The sequence below is a fragment of the Populus euphratica genome, unplaced genomic scaffold (genome assembly GCF_000495115.2).
Source record: "Populus euphratica unplaced genomic scaffold, PopEup_1.0 scaffold161.1, whole genome shotgun sequence".
NCBI classification, from domain to species: domain Eukaryota; kingdom Viridiplantae; phylum Streptophyta; class Magnoliopsida; order Malpighiales; family Salicaceae; genus Populus; species Populus euphratica.
The window spans coordinates 214,375-233,167 of NW_011500046.1; the positions used below are offsets into that span (position 1 = coordinate 214,375).

Here is an 18,793-nt window from a genome sequence, read left to right on the forward strand (position 1 = left end):
ACTGTATTGTAACTACGTGTACAAATCTCTGTTGCCACAAAGCATTCTGAAAGAGAGAAGTCATCATAACGTAAGTAGATCCAAATAACAGAAAAAAAGTGCTTAGACAGACATAGTTTAGCCCTTCTTATTAGTAGCCAAAAACATACAATTATCAATGAAATAAGTGAAATCATAAATCATAAAAGACAAGGGACAAGAAGCATGTCTGTGATGCATATAGCAGTTGTAACTTTCTAAAACACCAAGGAAAAATTGAATCACCATAGGTGATGTAGAACCTCGCATCAAGATGGTCAATCTATATGCAAGTTCCAAAAAAGTCTCATAAGAAAAATAAAAATAAAAAAATACTGGCCCTAACATATGCCTCTCAACCGTTGCCCTCCTTTATTTTTTATTTTTTAAATTCAAGTTGATGTTCTTATTGTCCGCAAGAGGGGCAAGTTCAGGGGTGAAGTTTTTTTGTGCTTTTGGGTATCCTCTCTGAATTGTCTTTGCACTTTAAAAGAGCGGGCAGAACATGGGCAAGAGATATGTTAAGGTTTTATACACGTTAAAGACAAGATTGTTGCAAGAAAATAGTGAATGAAGTGTTATAGTCTGGGGGTTCACCATGATGAAATATCTCCGGGCTAATGTTTTCTATGCATTAAATTAAAAATCCGGCGATTATTCATTTGTGATACTGTGTTCACTTTGAAAAAAAAAACTAAACAAGGTGTACGAAGAAAAACACCATTCATGCATAAATTGAAGAAATAGTATACTTCTATTATAATAATGATTTCTTTTTAAAATATTTCTTATATGAAACTACATATTAAAATAATATAAAATTACTAAAAATATTCAAAATAAAAATAAAATAATTACATATTTTTTTTAAATCACATTTAAAATATAAAAATAAATGTATCTACATACAAAAATAGAGACACTATTATCTATAAAGACATGTTGTAAATTGAATGATGACAATTGTGGTTGGCTATTAAATCCTGGGTTGTTTTTGAAAAAAAAATATTTTTTTATTTTATTTATTTTATTTTAAATTAATATTTTTATAGTGTTTTTAGATAATTTTGATGTGTTGATATTAAAAATAATTTTTTAAAAATAAAAAAATATTATTTTAATACATTATAAAATAAAAAATATTTTAAAAAATAACCGCAACTATACTCTGAAAAAATAGAAAGAATAGTTTTTATAGGAACATGTGAATTTTTACCTTATTAAGTTGGTATTTAGAATTAAGATGGATGGTGTTTTTTTGTTAAAAAAATATTATTTAAAAATATATCAAAGTATTTTTCTTTATCATTATATTAGCACATTAAAACAATAAAAAAATATTAAAAATAATAATTTGAAGCTTTTAAAAAAATTAAATAAATTGAAAAAATGCGGTCCAACCCTTTTCTTACATGTAACAAATTAATCAAAACTTGTAATGAAAAATAGAATAAAAATACAACTGAATCTAACCCTTTTTTTGCGTTTATAAACACTTTAACTTATTGTGACTTTAACTTATTGCGAGATATATATACAGAGAGAGCAGCCCAAAATCGTAATTGGCAAGGCATACCACCCAACAATAATTTAAAGCTGAGATAGGAGAACGTTTTAGAAAAAATGGTGAGGAAAAGCAAACGAATTAATGGTAGCATAGACAGTGTCTGAGAGATTTAAACTACTGTTTGTTCGCGGCTGTGTCGACATATATTATTTTTAAAAATATTTTTTATTAAAAAATATATTAAAATAATATTTTTTTTTATTTTTTCAAATTCATTTTTAATATCAATATGATTATAACCCAATTTTAATCTATTGTATTTATTTACTTTTTAAAAAGGTTATAATTTAAAATTAAAAGTTGAGAGATTAATTTTGATTAAAGATATGATTTATTAATTTATATAAAAATTAAGAACTATAATGTCATTCTTTTATAACTTTCAGTTTAAAAAAATAATCTAGAATCAAAATAATAATAATTATTTATTTTTTAATTAAATTAAAAAAAATTAAAGTTTGTTTATAACTTTGTTCCTCATTTAGTATTATATATATATATATATATATATAATACTAAATGAGGAACAAAGTTATAAACAAACTTTAATTTTTTTTAATTTAATTAAAAAATAAATAATTATTATTATTTTGATTCTAGATTATTTTTTTAAACTGAAAGTTAACGTAAGGTAGCATTTAAAAAAAAAAGAGAAAAAGAAAAAAGAAAAAAGAAAAGGGATCTCATACAGATCCATGTATTAAAACCTTTTTTTGCGTTTATAAACACTTTAACTTATTGTGAGATATATAATACAAAGAGAGCAGCCCAAAATCGTAATTGGCAAGGCATACCACCCAATAATAATTTAAAGCTGAGATAGGAGAATGTTTTATAAAAAATGGTGAGGAAAAGCAAATGAATTAATGGTAGCATAGACAGCGTCTGAGAGATTTAAACTACTGTTTGTTCGCGGCTGTGTCAACATATATTATTTTTTATTTAAAAATATATTAAAATAATATTTTTTTCAAATTCATTTTTAATATCAATATTATTATAACCCAATTTTAATCTATTGTATTTATTTACTTTTAAAAAAGTTATAATTTAAAATTAAAAATTTAGAGATTGATTTTGATTAAAGATATAATTTATTAATTTATAAAAAATTAAGTACTATAATATATTTATGTCATTTTCTTATAATTTTCAGTTTTAAAAAATAATCTAGAATCAAAATAATAATAATTATTTATTTTTAAATTTGATGTTTTAATTAAATTTAATTATTTTTTTAAAGTTTGTTTATAACTTTGTTCCTCATCAAGTATTATATATATATATATATATATATATATATATAAACGTAGGGTAGCATTTAAAAAAAAAGAGAAAAAGAAAAAAGAACAGGGATCTCATACAGATCCATGTATTAAAAAAAAAAAAAAAACCCTAAAACAGGAGCCGTCGCCCCCTCAGAAAAATAACCTCACCCTCGTTTCTCTTTCCTCTACCAGACCGACCTCCATCGTTTGCCTTCTCCTTCTCCATTGATTCCAGCCGCCAACCCTAAAAACATAAACAGCACAGAACACATCCACCATCTTCCCTCTCTATTACCGATCCCAAAGACCAGCCACACACTGTCCCTTTCACTGTGTAGCAGCATCTCCTTCCCCCATCGGCAGCGTCTTCTTCTCCCTCGAAAGACTACCAACAGCAACGGAGAAGCAGCACCCGCAGACCCAGCAACGAATTTCCTTCACCACCAGCCGCAGCAGTGCCGCCCCCCTTTTCCCAGCAGGGGTGCCCTTGTCTTGAGTAATTTTTATTTATGTTCCTCCATTGTTTTATTGTATTATTTCACCACCAGCCGCAGCAAAAATCTCTTCCATTTAAGTTCTCTGTGCTTCCATTCATTCATTTCCTTTTCCTCAGCATATTTTCTAAACCATTCTTCTCTCTTAACTTTCAGTTTGATTCCAGATTGGTTAAGCAAAACATTACTTCTAAAGAACTTGGAGAACCGCTTTTCATTTGCAGGTGAACCATATTTATGATATTTTTTTACCATTTTTATTTTTTATTACTTGATTCAAACAGCATGCGTGCTATTTATTTGCTAAAATTGGGAGAAAAACGTTTACCGGAGAGTTTAATCTCTTCCATGTTTTTTATGCTATCATTTTATTTATTTATTTTCCCTCACTATTATTTCTAAACCATTCTTTTCTCTTAGATCTCTTTGTTCTTTCCTGTTTGCTTAAGCAAACCCGTGACTATACACACCACTTGAAGAACCTCTTTTTGCAGGCAGGCACGGCCATGTAAACTATATATTTTTTTTCCATTTTGTTTTTAATTACTGGATTCTTTCAAGCGGCATGCTTGTTATTAAATTACCGTGATTGGTGATTTTTTTAATTAAGTTTTTTCATAATAAGAAATCACTATTCACCAATATTTAAAGGATTTGCTATTGCTGAGTAATAGTCCATGTTAATTAAGTTTTCTACTATATATATTTTAATTAAACTGATTTAAAAATTAAATTAAGATTATCAAACCTAAATAAATAAAAAGAAAACACATGCGATTTGCATTGTGGTTTTGAAAAGACAGTATGCAATTACCTCCCTACTTTGAAAATAGGGAGGTAATTGCATAGCTCAAAATGACTGTAACCTTTTTTTACATGTAATAAATTAATTAACACTTGTAATGAAAAATAGAATAAAAGTACAACTGAATCCAGCCCTTTTTTTGCCTTTATAAACACTTCAACTTATTGCAAGATATATATACAGAGAGAGGAGCCCAAAATCGTAATCGGCAAGGAAAGACCACCCAACTATAACAAATCCTTTAAATATTTATGGATCATGAATTCCTATTATGAAAAAATATTAATTGAATAAGAAGCAAACAATACCAACCTTAGTAACTAATTTAATTAACCATGTTTTACTTGGAAGAATCAAGCAATAAAAAAAAAAGTAAAACAAAAAAAGATATATAATTTACCCTGACGTGTTGCCTTCAAAAATAGGTTATTGTCACAGATTTGAGAGAGAAAAATAGTTTAGAAATGGTGGTGATCATGAAAAATAAATAAATAAATAAATAAAATGATAGCACAGAAAGTGTGGAAGAGATTAAACGTTATAGTATATGATTTTTCTTGTAATTTTATTTACTTTTATAAATTGAATTTATCTAATAAATAATAGAACGAATCCAATTAGTTACTAATTTGATAACCAGCATGCTGTTTTAATTGAAGGCTGTTTTAATTGAAAGAATCAAGCAATAAACAGAAAAAAAAAAAGAGGCAAAAAAAGATATATTTGGTTTCCCTTCAAAAAGCAGTTCTCCAAGTGTTTTAGAAAGAAAGTGAGATAGGAGAATGTTTTAGAAGAGGTGGTGAAGAAAAGCAAATGAATTAAGAGTAGCACAGACAGTGTCTAAGAGATTTAAACTACTGTTAGTTAATGCATGTTATTTTTTAAAGTAATTTTTTATTTAAAAATATATTAAAATAATATATTTTTTAAAAATTTATTTATAATATCAATATTATTATAACTCAATTTTAATCCATTGTATTTAATTTAATTTTAAAAGGGTTATAATTTAAAATTAAAAGATTAAAAATTAATTTTGATTAAAGATGTCATTTGTTAACTTGTAAATAAATAAAGGATTATAATATATTTTAATCATTCTTTTATAATCTTAAATTTAAAAATATCATCAAAAATCAAGATAATAATAATTATCTATTTTTAAATTTGATTTTTAATCAATTTTGTTTTTAAGTTTGTTTAAAATTTTGTTTCTCATATATCATAGAACTCGGAAGTATAATTAGAAATGTGATTGTGTATGTTTTTTAACATGTTTTCACCCGGAAATACATAGAAATAATATTTTTATATATTTTTAAAAAAATTATTTTTAATATTAGTACAATGAAAAATAAATATTTTAATAAATTCTTCAACAACTAATTTATTCTAAAAATAACATACTAAACTATTTACATGTTAGCAAGGCTGACCTAACTAATTAAAAAATAAAAGTGAAAAACAACTTCTCACATCGATTTTTTTAAATTTCATTATAACCTAACTATGGATTAAAAATTATATTTATTATTGTAACACATACACTTTTTAATACATTCCAGGAACAAGCTATTGAATATTCCATGTCAATCCAATTGTAGTTGAAACTTTGAAAACAGGAAGGTAATTATACAACTTAGAATGACTGTGGAAATGCACAAAGTAATCCAGAGTAATGGGTGTTTTATTAAAATAATTTATTTTTATTTTTTAAAATTTATTTTTTATATTATTATATTAAAATAAACAAAATTAATTTAAAATAAAAATAAATAATCGCTCCGAGCATTCAGCCTTGAAATCGTTACGCGCAGATTTCCATGGTTAAACATGAACAAGGGAGCTTCTTCATGCACAGCCAACTTAGGGTAAACTCTGCTGGTGATTCAAAAACTCCCATGTGGATTTATCAACCTCATCTTGCAGAGTTGATCTGCAATCAGATACTAATTACGGTGTCAGTTCAAATTATTTTATATTTAGGGCTTCTTTTACATTTGGATTTGTGAAAGGGTATAAGGTCAGTTCTATGATATATTTAAGTAATTATAAACTTTTAAAGTAATTAGTTAGCAATGAACGAGTGACCTTCACCCTCACCATGGACGTTTTTTAAGAGGGGTGGAATGTAGCAAGCTAGGGTTCTAGCATGGAAATGGGTCTGCAAAACAAAATTGAAAGAGGAATCGGGAAAGAAGGCGGGTTGAGGCTGGGAGGGGTGTTAATTCAGAGTTTCTCTAAGGGACGGCTAGGATTGCTTTACATGTCAGATGGATGGCTCACAAGGAAAGGCCGAGTCAAGCTAGCTTAGCAGATATCTACAGATCAGTACTTTGTTATGGTTCCAATTTCAAATTACTCCCTACTAATAAGAGCAGAAGGCAGAACAAACGGCAGGCATTATGTATTGAGTTTTCAAATTACTCCCTACTAATACCACTAATTATATTTTTTGAGTATAATAGAATTACTCTGACTTCGGTTTTGAGTTTAGGTTTTGTTTTGCTGGGCCAGATAGTAATGGATCAAGCCCAATACAAGAAGGCCGATCAATCCAACAAAAAATCAGTTTAGTTTTGTTTTGTTGGGCCAACAGAAAACCTTGCCCAATAGACACAAGGGTGAAAATGCCACCGATTTTGCGATTGTTTACTTTACAATAACTGTAGAGATCTTGACTCGGCTGGGTTAGTTTTCCTTGGGTGTTCTTAGCGTTGCTGACTCGTATGGAATGCTGAAAAGGCCAATCAAATATTAAAATTCAATGAGTATCTTTTTGGATTGATATAATGAAAGTGCCATTGATTTCTAATTAAAATTCAACTACATCGATTTCAGATCAATTTTGGAGTGATGCGTTAAGAGTTTCTTCTTCTTCTTCTTCTTCTTTTAATTATATTTGTCATAGTTTTAAAATCGAATCGGTAGGTCATATATTAGAGATTCGACTTGAGTAAATTTTATTTTTTTAATTAAAATAATATTATTTTGATAAAAAAAAAATACTACAAGTTGATTATCTAGTTTTGAGTAAGACCTGGGTTAATGGGGTTATTCCAAGCTTTTAACTAAATTAATTCTTTTTTTAATTTGAATTTATTTAAGTCTCGCTATCCAAATTCAGAGTTAATTTGTCAAAATTAATCCAAGATTTAAAGCTATAACATGTATAATATAAAATATAAAAAATAAAATTTTTAAAAGTAAAGTGAGACAAAGAACCTTCACTCAAAGTCTTATACAATCAGCTTAGATGAAATTGAAAACCTTCCAAGTAAAGTGAAATTATCATCCACATGAATAATGTTAAAAAGCCCATCAAATTACAAAAAACAAATAAAATCATTAGATAAATATGATGAAAATATAATTTATTGATTTGAATTAATTATTGGGTGATTTGATTGGTTTCTTAGTTTCATCCTAATACTAAAATATTTCAAAGTTCGAATCTTATTTTATATTCAATTTCAAAATATTATTCAGGGTAACAAAAATATAAAAAAATAAATTAAACTAAGAAAACCGAAAAAAAAAACTAAAAAAACCTAACCGTGAAAAAAACTAATTAAATCAATTAAAATTTTGAAAAAACTGACTGGTTTGGTTCAATTTCAATTTTATAAGTCTAAAACTAAAAATACAGAATCGAAACCAAAGCGAAAAGAAATCGAGCCAAACGAGAAAAAAACTAAGTCAAATTTAAAAAACCGAGTCAAATAAAAAAATCGAGCAAAATTGAAAAAATACAAAAACTAAGCCAAACTGGAAAAATCATGTCAAATTTGTTTGAACTAGTATTTGTTCTAAAATAAAAACTAAAAAACCAAACTAAAATCTGTCAGTTTGAACTGGTTGCGGTGTTTAAAAAAAATTGATTTAAATATTTTTTTTAATAAAAACGGAACAAAACAGAAAATAATAACCTCAAATCAGCACATATAAATCATTGCAAAAAAAATAATAATTGAAATTAACCTTAATCTGTAGGAAAGTAAGAACAAGTTAAAGTAAGAATTGATACATTATTCAACTAAGAATATGATAAAATAATAACCCATCTTGATTAAAAATGAATTAAACTGGATTTATAACTATTTTTTCTAATATTATAAATCTGACTTAACCAATGAGTCTAGTTTCTTGTTGATCTGGTATTTGGCCATGTCAAATTTAGAATTCAATATTATTTTATTTTATTTTATATTTTGAAAACGAAATTATTTAATTTTTTTAAAAAATCTTAAAATATACTATTTTGAATTGACCTGGTACACTAGGCTAATTTATGACCCTACTCTTGGGCCTTTTGTTTATTCCTCGTATTATAAATTGGACTTTTGTTTCTACGGGCTGTAAATGAATAAAATATGTGTGAGCCCAATAGGCAAGCGTTGGATTCGGCTTACCTTCAGCTAGCTTAGCGTACAGTAGAACAGCAAAAAAACAGAGCAAAAGCGGAGAAAGACGCAGAAAGAAAGAAAGAAGCAGACAGGGAATTGACACAGGCAACAGCAACAACAAAGGTAAAGAAACTAACTAAACCCTCTCTTAGTTTTTCCATTTCAATGTTTTTGAGTAATTTGTTTGGTTTATGTTTCGGGTTTTTTTTTTGGTTTCCATAAAAAGATTGCTCTATTGAAGATTTGTGTTTAGAATTCAAAGTTTTTTAGAGAGAAAGGTGGTCCATTTTGAAAGTCTTGTTGATTTATTCTCCTCTCATTGTAATTTGTGAGAGGAGGAGTTTCAATTTCAAGTTTATGATTCGTGAGAGTGTGAAAGTTTGAAACTTTTTTGCCATTGTCGATTGTTGACTTTTTAAGTGTACTATTTTATTTATAGTTTTATTGTTTCAAGTTTTTGAAGCAGTCTATATCGACCATTGCTGACTCCATTTTGGTGTTTTTTTTAGTTTAAGTCTTTTTTTTTTGTACTTGGATTTGGAGGGTTTCGGTTGGTTGGAAGAAAGGTTAATTCTTATTTTGTGATGGTGGGGGGTGAATGCTCGATTTATTAGGGGATTATTTTTTTGTTTTTTGATTTCTTATTAGGTTAAGTTGGTGATATAGAGTATGAGTGGTGCTCCTGTTAAAAGATCGCATGAAGAGGGTGGTCATTCTTCTTCTTTGAAATTCTCTCCTCATGAAGATACAGGTTCGTATCTCATGCTGACATCAGGGGTTTCAAATGAGTACCATCTGCCACATGAGATTGGTCTGGATTTTAGGGTGGCTAAGATTCCCAGAACTGAATCTCGAGATGTAGATAGAAGATCACCTTTGCATTTGATGTATCAAATGCCACCATCTTCAAATGAATCACACATGGATTCTCATTTGAATGTTGCTCCTGAAAGAAGGACTGAATCAAGGGATTCCAAGGACAGCAGAGACTACCGGATTGAAAACCGTGACCCAAGGACTGATGCAAGAGAGATGTATGGTGAGGTAAAGAGGGATTCACAAAGTGTTAAACATGAAAAGGATGTGAGGTTTGAGAGTAGAGGGGATGACAATAAGGAAGTAAAGCATGACAGAGAAGCTCATATTGAGCCGAAGAATGACATGAAGATAGAAAAGGATGGTTTTGGTCCTGCAAGTAGTCAGGTGAATTGGAAGGAACCAAAAGAATACCATAGGGGAAAGAGATATTTGGAATCTGCAGGTGGACATGTGGATCCTTGGCATATATCACGTGGAAATTCCCAAGGCCCTGTTGAGATTGGAAAGGAAGGTGTTAGTATTGAGGAAAGGGATCATGCCAAAGTTCATGAGGCAGTTGGAGAAAATAAAGTTGAATTGAAAGGTGAGGATAGATTTAAAGACAAGGATAGGAAGAGGAAAGATTTGAAGCACCGGGAATGGGGAGACAGAGATAAGGAAAGAAGTGACCGAAGGGGAAGTATGCAAGTAGGCAACAGTAGTGCTGAAGGAAGAGTCGGTGAAGGAAGAGAGAGGTGGGAGTGGGAGAGGAAGGATCTGTCAAAAGACAGGGAAAGGTTAAAAGAGAGGGAGAAGGACCACATGAAAATAGAATCAGGAACTGGAGCTGAAAAGGAGGGTTTGCACACTGAAAAGGAATCTGTGGATGGATCTGTCAGAATTTCAGAACAGGAAAATCCAGCTTTGGAGCCAAAGAAACAGAAAGATTTTGATAACTGGAAAAATGTTGATAAAGAAGCTAAAGATAAAAAGAAAGAAAGAGAAGCTGACATAGAAGTAGATAGACCTGAGAAGGGCAGCACGATGTGCAGGAAAGAATCTGATGATGGATGTGCAGATGGTGAAATTGCAACTGAAAGGGAAAGAGGAGTTTTTAACTATGGAGTCCAGCAGCGCAAGAGGATGCTTCGGCCGAGGGACAGCCCGCAAGTGGCAAATTGTGAACCCCGTTTTATGTCCCATACTCAGGACTGTGAGGGGTGTGTTCTTCAATTCTTCTCAATTGCTGTTTTAACTGGAAATATGTTATCCATATGATTGATTTTGGATTATTGAGAATTACCGTGTGGAAACTTGCTTTAAAATATTTGATATGAAAGTGGAAACTGCTATTATTGGAGCTAAGTGTCCTGAGATTTATCCTACAATGATAGTTTCTAAAGATAAAATTACTCTTATTGTTGTTGAAACCTTTAACCAAATTTGTCATTGTCATCTATTCTTTAGTATGTTGGTTCTCTTAGATTGGTTAAATTGAGCATCATTCCACTTTAATAATTCAATAGTAAACTATAGTCTAAATTCATCATAAGTAAGTTCCTTTATATCTTGCAGATGTCAAGGTAAGCTGCCATTTCCATTTTATGAAGCTGGAAATTTATTCGTGCGCTATGTCCAATGGGTTGCATGAAGGGATCTCCTTCAGCTTCCTTAAAAAGTTTCAAACCTTTCCACATTGTCTGAATAAGGATTTCTTCATTGTCTGATTCTTATTAGTTTGATTACATGAATTTAACTAGCCTTTATCTGAAAGTTTTGGAAGGTTTGGAATTGAATGATGAGATCGGTTGTGTGGGGTTTGGTTCCTTCTATATGTTTATGTGTGTTTTGTGTCTGCAAACCAAATTTTAGAAAGATATGGCTGTTCTTAAATTTTAAGGTCAATTTGTTGGTAGATAAGTTGTATGTTATGTGGGTGCCTTTTATGTTCTGATGTGTACAAATTTTTACTGTGAATTGTCAGATGGTCAACTTTCATTAGAAGAGAAGAGGCCTCTATAAGAGCAATTATTTGACATGCTAGCTCTAATATTACAGGATTTCTGCTCTCCATAGTTTGATGCCTTCATGTTTGGGTATTAGCTATTGGATAAGTATGCCCATCCTTAGGTCTTTAAGTTTATTAAGTGCAGGTAAGAGGTGGACAATTATGGGAGACATATATACAAATGTCTCTGATCTTGTCGCTGGTATGCTGTGATATGATGAACAGTAACAATTGTAGAATTTGTTTATATGTGAACTGAAACAATATTGATGTTGCAATTTTGTTGCAGTTCTCATGCATACAGGCTACTTCCGTCCCACTGCTTCTCCTCCTCCACCGGCCATCCAAGAGTTATGTGCTACTATCAGAGTGTTGCCTTCACAAGATAGTAAGCCCCTTCTATCTCGCTCTCTTCATGATGTTGCCATTTCTAAACACATTCACATCATGATCATGCAGTCAAATAATTCATGTAAATGTTACAAATCTGGAGACAGCTATCCATTTGAACTTGTGTGTCTCTACATCTTACTTCAGAATGAAATTTGTGTTGTTTCTTAAAGTTCTTATGTTGGAAGTTTGTGAAAACAATGATATCACCTAGATGGTTAGAGTAGTTTGGGTTTTGGTTGAAGCGTAGTCAACTTTGTAATGGTGTCTGAGATTGGCCTTGTATAATCGATTTTGCTGACATCAAAGTCATGCATAATCCATATCCATGTTTGCACAAGTGAATCACAAGGATGCAAAGACATGTTCCAAAGTAGATAACTAGAGCTCTTAAAAAACTCGACATGCTTGAACTGTGCTCTTTTGTCAATTGTCAAGATGACAATACTTCTTATAATAGTATATAGCTATATGAGAAACTTAAATGACGTACGTGGTTAAACTTTTCTTGCTAGTGTTGCCTTTCTGCATGTGTGTCCTTATCATCCATGCTTTACTTGTGTGGAATTTTAACACTCACTTTGATATGTGCATTAGGCTACATTTCTATGCTGAGAAATAATGTTCGTTCACGTGCCTGGGGAGCTGGAATTGGTTGTAGCTACCGTGTTGAGCATTGCTGCATCGTGAAGGTGGTGGAAAGAATTTCACAATTGTAGTTTTAATCTCCATTTTTCTGCGATTCATTGAGAACCTTCAGAGATGTCTGAGGATGTCATAGCACCATTGCTGTTGCCATCTTCACGAATATTGCTTGCTGCTTGTTGTTTTGTCCTACAAAATCCTAGTCCAGAAATGCCTTCAATCATGGTTATTTCTAATTTCTTGTTTATTTCAGAAAGGAGGTGGAACCATTGATCTTGAGCCCTGTCTTCCACATACATCAGCAGTGGAACCTACTCTTGCTCCTGTGGCTGTCAAACGGACAATGACTACCTGTGCTGCAGCTTCGGTATGACAGTGCCATTTTCTTCCATAATCCATTGAGTTTATGTTCTTACTCTTTACTTCTCTGTATGCTGTTCCTTATCCTGTTTTCACTGTTTGATTGAGCAAATGTTCTACTCAATTAGTAGAACTGTCATCTGAGGTAGAGCGCTGAGCAAATGTTTTACTCTTAAGGTAGATTATGAATAATTGATATGTATGTATGTATGTATGTATGTTGATTTGTTTTGCGTAAGACCTTAGAAATGTTTGATCGAAAATAGTGAATAATTAAAGAATTAAATTGAAAGAACCATGTTAAAATGCTGGAACATCTGTTTAGATGTGGAAGATGATAAAATTTCAGTTTAGTTCTTGAATTTTGAAAAATTATGATTTCTCCCATGAATTTCAAGAAATTACAGTTTAGTCACTGATATAATGTATGCATGAGCTGTATACAATATTAGATTGATTCTCTAATTAATATTAGAGATATGATTAGTTGATCAATCTTGTATATATATATATATAGGAACGAATTGCTTTCATGTTTATCTCTTTATTTTCCTTTTTTGTCTCCAAATGTTTAGGAGTAATTGTATTTATATATTGCCTCCTGTTGGAGAAGAATAACACAGTCAAGTATTCTACATACAAGTATTCTACGTAAACTCTATTGTTTGCATATAAGTACACTTTTTAAGATAAATTTGATAGAAAATTGAGTTTTATTTGTGTGTGTAATCAATTTTTTTTTGGTTTTCTTGGCAACAAGGGTAATTTAACTTCATGTGTTTAATGAATTTCTTAATCAAAATAAACTTGTTAAAGAAAAATACATAAAATTTGTAATAAAAACCAAACACATAAAATTTATTGAATAAAAAAAATATAAGGTTGCACATATGAAAAATCTTATAAAAAAATTAATATTAAAAAAATTTAATCTATATAAAATTAAGAAAAAATTACGGATGAATCATACCTACCTCTTGAAAAACTAAGTGCACCAAATATCATTAAAACAATCATCATAAATTAATTAAAACATAAATCCCAAATTTATTTGAACAATGTCAACTAATGGATCATTTTTAGAAAAAAAAAAACAAAATTATATAAAAAATAGGCTAGGCCTAGTAGGTCATGTCTAGCACTTGGCTCAAGCATAGTTTTGAAACTCGAACCGGGGCATTGACTCGGCTAAACCCTGTCGACCTGGAACCTGGCAACCTGGGTAAACTTGATTGAGACCCGACTTTCTTTTTTTATATATATATATACAAATACATGAAACTACATTGTTTTGGCCTTTTAAAAAGCCATAACGATGAAGATGAAGAGCAAAATCACATAGAGAACCGAAATGAATAGTTTCAACAAATGCGCGATTACTAAAATTTGAAAGGAATTGAAGTATAAACACCAAGGTTTTTTGTTTTACTTAACTTCAGCGCTGTTGAGGCTTTGCATATTTCTATTTTCCTTAAAAAGTCAGCACTGGAAAATTCAGCCATGAAAACTTAAGAGTAGTAGATATATTTTTTGGAAACAAGTTTGAAATGTTGTTCGGTAAGAATTTAAAATTATTTTTTCATGTTTTTTTTTATTGTTTTGACATAATAATATTGAAAATAAATTTTAAAAAATAAAAAATATATATTATTTTAATATATTTTAAAAAATAATGGCTTATCCCAATAACAAATCCTTTGTTTGGGCTTTGTTTTAAAATTAGATGGAAAGAAGTTTAGGCTTTTTTATTTTTATATTTCAAAAATGTTTTTAAAAAAATTGTGATTTTTTTATTTTTTTTAAATTAATATTTTTTAGTATTTTAAAATCATTTTAACGTGCTATATTAAAAATAAAATTTTAAAAACAAAAATATATATTATTTTAATATATTTATCAAAAATATATATTTTAAAAAGTAATACTAAGTAAATATTCAATGGAATTCATTCTCTTTGTAGAACTGGCGACCTTATATTCAAGCCTGAAGTGTATAATTGGATTGTCAGTGACATTGTAGAATTTCATATGAAATCATCTTGAATTACAATTGTCATTCTAGCGAATTGCTTATAGATGCATAAATGCTGCTTTGCATTTTGTGTCTAATTCATGATAATTGGTGGGTATTGTATTTTTTTTGGGGGGTTGACCTAGGTCAACCTATTAGACTCGTGACTCGATCATTAGACCGGGTCAATCACAGGGTCGGGTTTCAAAACTATGGGCTCAAGCAAGCAATGACAAGCGTAAGTGTATATTATTTTTTTTTAAAGTTTAATGGGACACATGATGTTTTATTTTTTAACCCAAAAACTTATTTTCAATTTATTTTTTTTTGGCTCAAAACACCTACAAAATATTCCTAGAGTCCTCATTAAATCAATTTATGACATAAAAAAAAAATCTCTTCCATCTAAACTCTGTGTGCCTCCATATATTCATTTCCTTTCCCTCAATACCTATTTTAAACCATTTTTCTCTCTCAGCTTTCAATTTGATTCCAGATTGGTTAAGCAAAACAGTAACTATAAAGAACTTGGAGAACGACTTTTAATTTGCAGGTGAACCATATGTATGATCTTTTTTACCATCAAACAACATGCTTGTTATTTATTTGCTAACAGTAATTAAAATTGTGAGAAAAATGTATGCTATAATTTTCAATCTCTTCCACACTCTTAGTGCTACCATTTTATTTATTTATTTTACCTCCCCACCATTGATTTGTATCTGCAGGACGAGAGATGAAAAACGACTTTTACACACTTGGAGAACCTTTTTTTACAGGCAGACACGTCCAGGTAAACTATATAATAAGACAATGATACATCTTGATTGAATTATCTTTCTTCTAATGAGCATATCCATGCATAATACATAACCTAGTTGATAAAAAACTACAAATGCAATCTCTTAAATTAAGTTTGTCATCAGCAAAGTTTATTCTCATTTCATCATCTTTTTCATCTTTCGTCCTGCAGATACAAATAAATATTGAATTAAATATTGATTTTGAAGTAATTTTCAGAAAAAATAACATGCCACGTAATCTAAAATAAATATTTTAAAGAAATTATCCTTGTTTTAAAGATAAGTAGTTGAAAATAACAACAAAATAAAACAAACTATAATATGAGTTATGTTATTCATTAAGCAACATAAATAAATAAGTTTTACCTGATCAATATGGAATCATGCCTACAAATTGGTCATTGATTTTAATATAACCTAAGAGCACTTTAATTTAGAAGAATAAAAACAAAAACATTAAGAAACAAAATTTGAGGTGAAACTATAGAAAAAAATAAAAGGAGGATGATAAAAAGTAAAATTTGTCGACTAGAGAGTACTGATCTAGTATTTGGATGACTATGTTCCGAAGCAAATCATGCATCTTGACAGCACTACTACCATCAATTCTTTCCAATAAGCAGACATTTTCTAGTCTATCAAGAATTGAGTTGCCATTGTCAAGTGTTGTTTGCCTGCTCATTTCATTAATTATCCCCTCCTTGATAAAAGACTCTATCAACACTCCCCTTTTAATAATATACCATTGATCAAATAATGTACAATATACAAAACATTGTTGTACTGAATCATCTAAACAATCATAATATTTGATCTTCCATGTCTCAAAAATTTGATTCTTTCAATCTCTTCAATGTAATCCTCCACTTATGTAGGTCATCCATTCCCTTCAAACTTTCTGTTAATGTAACAATTTTCAATGGCAAATCAGCACATTTTCTTGCAACATCTACAACAATTCATTTTATCGATAGAGAAAATGGTTTGTCATTTTCAAGCTTCTCTGTGAACAAAGTCCAGGATTCTTCATAAGAAAAAGTATCCACTATTATATTGTTTCTGCTATTGATTTGCTGATAAACCATTTATAATCGAGTTGTCATAATGAGCTTGGATCATTTCAATGGGATAGGAATCCCCACTACTTGTGGCTTAAAAGAGTTCCACAAATCATCTAAAATGAGAATCCGTTTTTGTTTTTTTGTTAGTTCTTTTGCTAGTTTGACAGCTCCAGACAGATCATTGTATTTGCTTGAAAGATAAGACATTTCTCATAGTGTTTACTTGGTGAATGTGCCTCAAGTTTCAAGATTGAAGAATTGCATGATCTTATTACTAAATATCTTCATTTAGATGTTTAAAGTAAAGACGGTGATCTATCTAGAGCTATCAAACTGACAAAAGAACTAGCGAAGAAACAAAAATGGAATCTCATTTTAGATGATTTGTGGAACTCTTTTGAGCCACAAGTAGTGGGGATTCCTATCCCATTGAAATGATCCAAGCTCATTATGACAACTCGATTATAAATGGTTTATCAGCAAATCAATAGCAGAAACAATATAATAGTGGATACTTTTTCTTATGAAGAATCCTGGACTTTGTTCACAGAGAAGCTTGAAAATGACAAACCATTTTCTCTATCGATAGAATGAATTGTTGTAGATGTTGCAAGGAAATGTGCTGATTTGCCATTGAAAATTGTTACATTAACAGAAAGTTTGAAGGGAATGGATGACCTACATAAGTGGAGGATTACATTGAAGAGATTGAAAGAATCAAATTTTTGAGACATGGAAGATCAAATATTATGATTGTTTAGATGATTCAGTACAACAATGTTTTGTATATTGTACATTATTTGATCAATGGTATATTATTAAAAGGGGAGTGTTGATAGAGTCTTTTATCAAGGAGGGGATAATTAATGAAATGAGCAGGCAAACAACACTTGACAATGGCAACTCAATTCTTGATAGACTAGAAAATGTCTGCTTATTGAAAAGAATTGATGGTAGTAGTGCTGTCAAGATGCATGATTTGCTTCGGAACATAGCCATCCAAATACTAGATCAGTACTCTCTAGTCGACAAATTTTACTTTTTATCATCCTCCTTTTATTTTTTTCTGTAGTTTCACCTCAAATTTTGTTTCTTAATGTTTTTGTTTTTATTCTTCTAAATTAAAGTGCTCTTAGGTTATATTAAAATCAATGACCAATTTGTAGGCATGATTCCATATTGATCAAGTAGAACTTATTTATTTATATTGCTTAATGAATAACATAACTCATATTATATTTTGTTGTTATTTTCAACTACTTATCTTTAAAACAAGGATAATTTCTTTAAAATATTTATTTTAGATTACGTGACATGTTATTTTTTCTGAAAATTACTTCAAAATCAATGTTTTGTATTTGCAGGGCTAAAGAAGAGGATGGAATCAGGATAGATTTTGTCGATGACAAACTTAAGTCTAGAGATTGCATCTGTAGTTTTTTTTATCTGTTGGGTTATATAATGTGTATGGATATGCTCGTCAGAAGAAAGATAATATAATCAAGATGTGTCATTTTCTTGTTATATATGTGTGGTGATTTCAAAATTAATAAAAATGTAGAGTGCATGGCAATGGTATTTTCTTTGAACTAGAAAAAAAAAAATGGCAGTTCATTTTTTGTTTTAAGGACTCCTCTTAGTGGATTTTGTCTAAGTTTTGATAATCAAGATTCTCTATAACATTCAAGGCGAAATCAATTAAATCAGCGTAAGTATACTTTAACCGGTGCTTTTATTTATCCTTTGACTGTAATATTGTAATGTTATTTTTCTAGTCTATTTTTATCAACACTATAATGCACAACTTCCTTAACAGGCTCAGCTGAAACAGCTTGCACTGTTTGTGAAGCTATAGCCTCGATCTCCATTTGCTTGTAAATATCTCAACATTCACGCTAGTCAACGAGCTTGCTAGTATCTCACCATTAACACTAGTCAACTTTTATACTTTGTAAAACGTAACAGACTCGTCAATACATCCTTGTTATTAATAAACTTGGGTGATTTGGAATTACCACACTATAATTGATATCTCTTAACCTAGATGCACATAACCTAAGAAATTTTCATGCTCTTGGTTTTATCATATATTTTTTAACACAAGTATAAATAAGACAATCAAATATACGATGATTTTGATTTTAATCTTGCTTGTTGTA

The 18,793-nt window shown here is 29.9% G+C and overlaps 2 protein-coding genes across 9 annotated transcripts in view; both read left to right on the forward strand.

Annotated features, from left to right (window-relative positions):
- Positions 1 to 17,703, forward strand: part of LOC105107466 (probable disease resistance protein At5g43730) — a 28,166-nt gene extending 10,463 nt beyond the window's left edge. The window contains exon 2 of one of the 2 annotated variants that reach the window (XM_011001393.1): positions 17,531 to 17,703. The gene's annotated coding sequence lies outside the window, so the exon portion shown is untranslated. Of the gene's footprint in view, positions 1 to 17,527 lie in introns of both variants that reach the window. The other variant, XM_011001392.1, reaches the window with a different exon arrangement.
- LOC105107467 (DEAD-box ATP-dependent RNA helicase 42-like) overlaps positions 1 to 18,212 on the forward strand; it is a 38,852-nt gene extending 20,640 nt beyond the window's left edge. The window contains exons 2-12 of one of the 7 annotated variants that reach the window (XM_011001396.1): positions 2,990 to 3,349; positions 3,504 to 3,571; positions 8,543 to 8,681; positions 9,207 to 10,576; positions 10,932 to 10,939; positions 11,654 to 11,752; positions 12,352 to 12,446; positions 12,653 to 12,766; positions 15,256 to 15,323; positions 15,499 to 15,563; positions 17,999 to 18,212. In XM_011001396.1, the coding sequence (XP_010999698.1) occupies positions 9,228 to 10,576; positions 10,932 to 10,939; positions 11,654 to 11,752; positions 12,352 to 12,446; positions 12,653 to 12,766; positions 15,256 to 15,323; positions 15,499 to 15,563; positions 17,999 to 18,027 (1,827 nt within the window). In that variant the 5' untranslated portion in view covers positions 2,990 to 3,349; positions 3,504 to 3,571; positions 8,543 to 8,681; positions 9,207 to 9,227 and the 3' untranslated portion in view covers positions 18,028 to 18,212. Of the gene's footprint in view, positions 1 to 2,989; positions 3,350 to 3,503; positions 3,572 to 8,542; positions 8,682 to 9,206; positions 10,577 to 10,931; positions 10,940 to 11,653; positions 11,753 to 12,351; positions 12,447 to 12,652; positions 12,767 to 15,248; positions 15,324 to 15,498; positions 15,742 to 16,448; positions 16,499 to 17,998 lie in introns of those variants that run through there. The other 6 variants (XM_011001395.1, XM_011001394.1, XM_011001399.1 and 3 more) reach the window with 6 other exon arrangements.
- Positions 18,213 to 18,793: the final 581 nt, after the last annotated feature.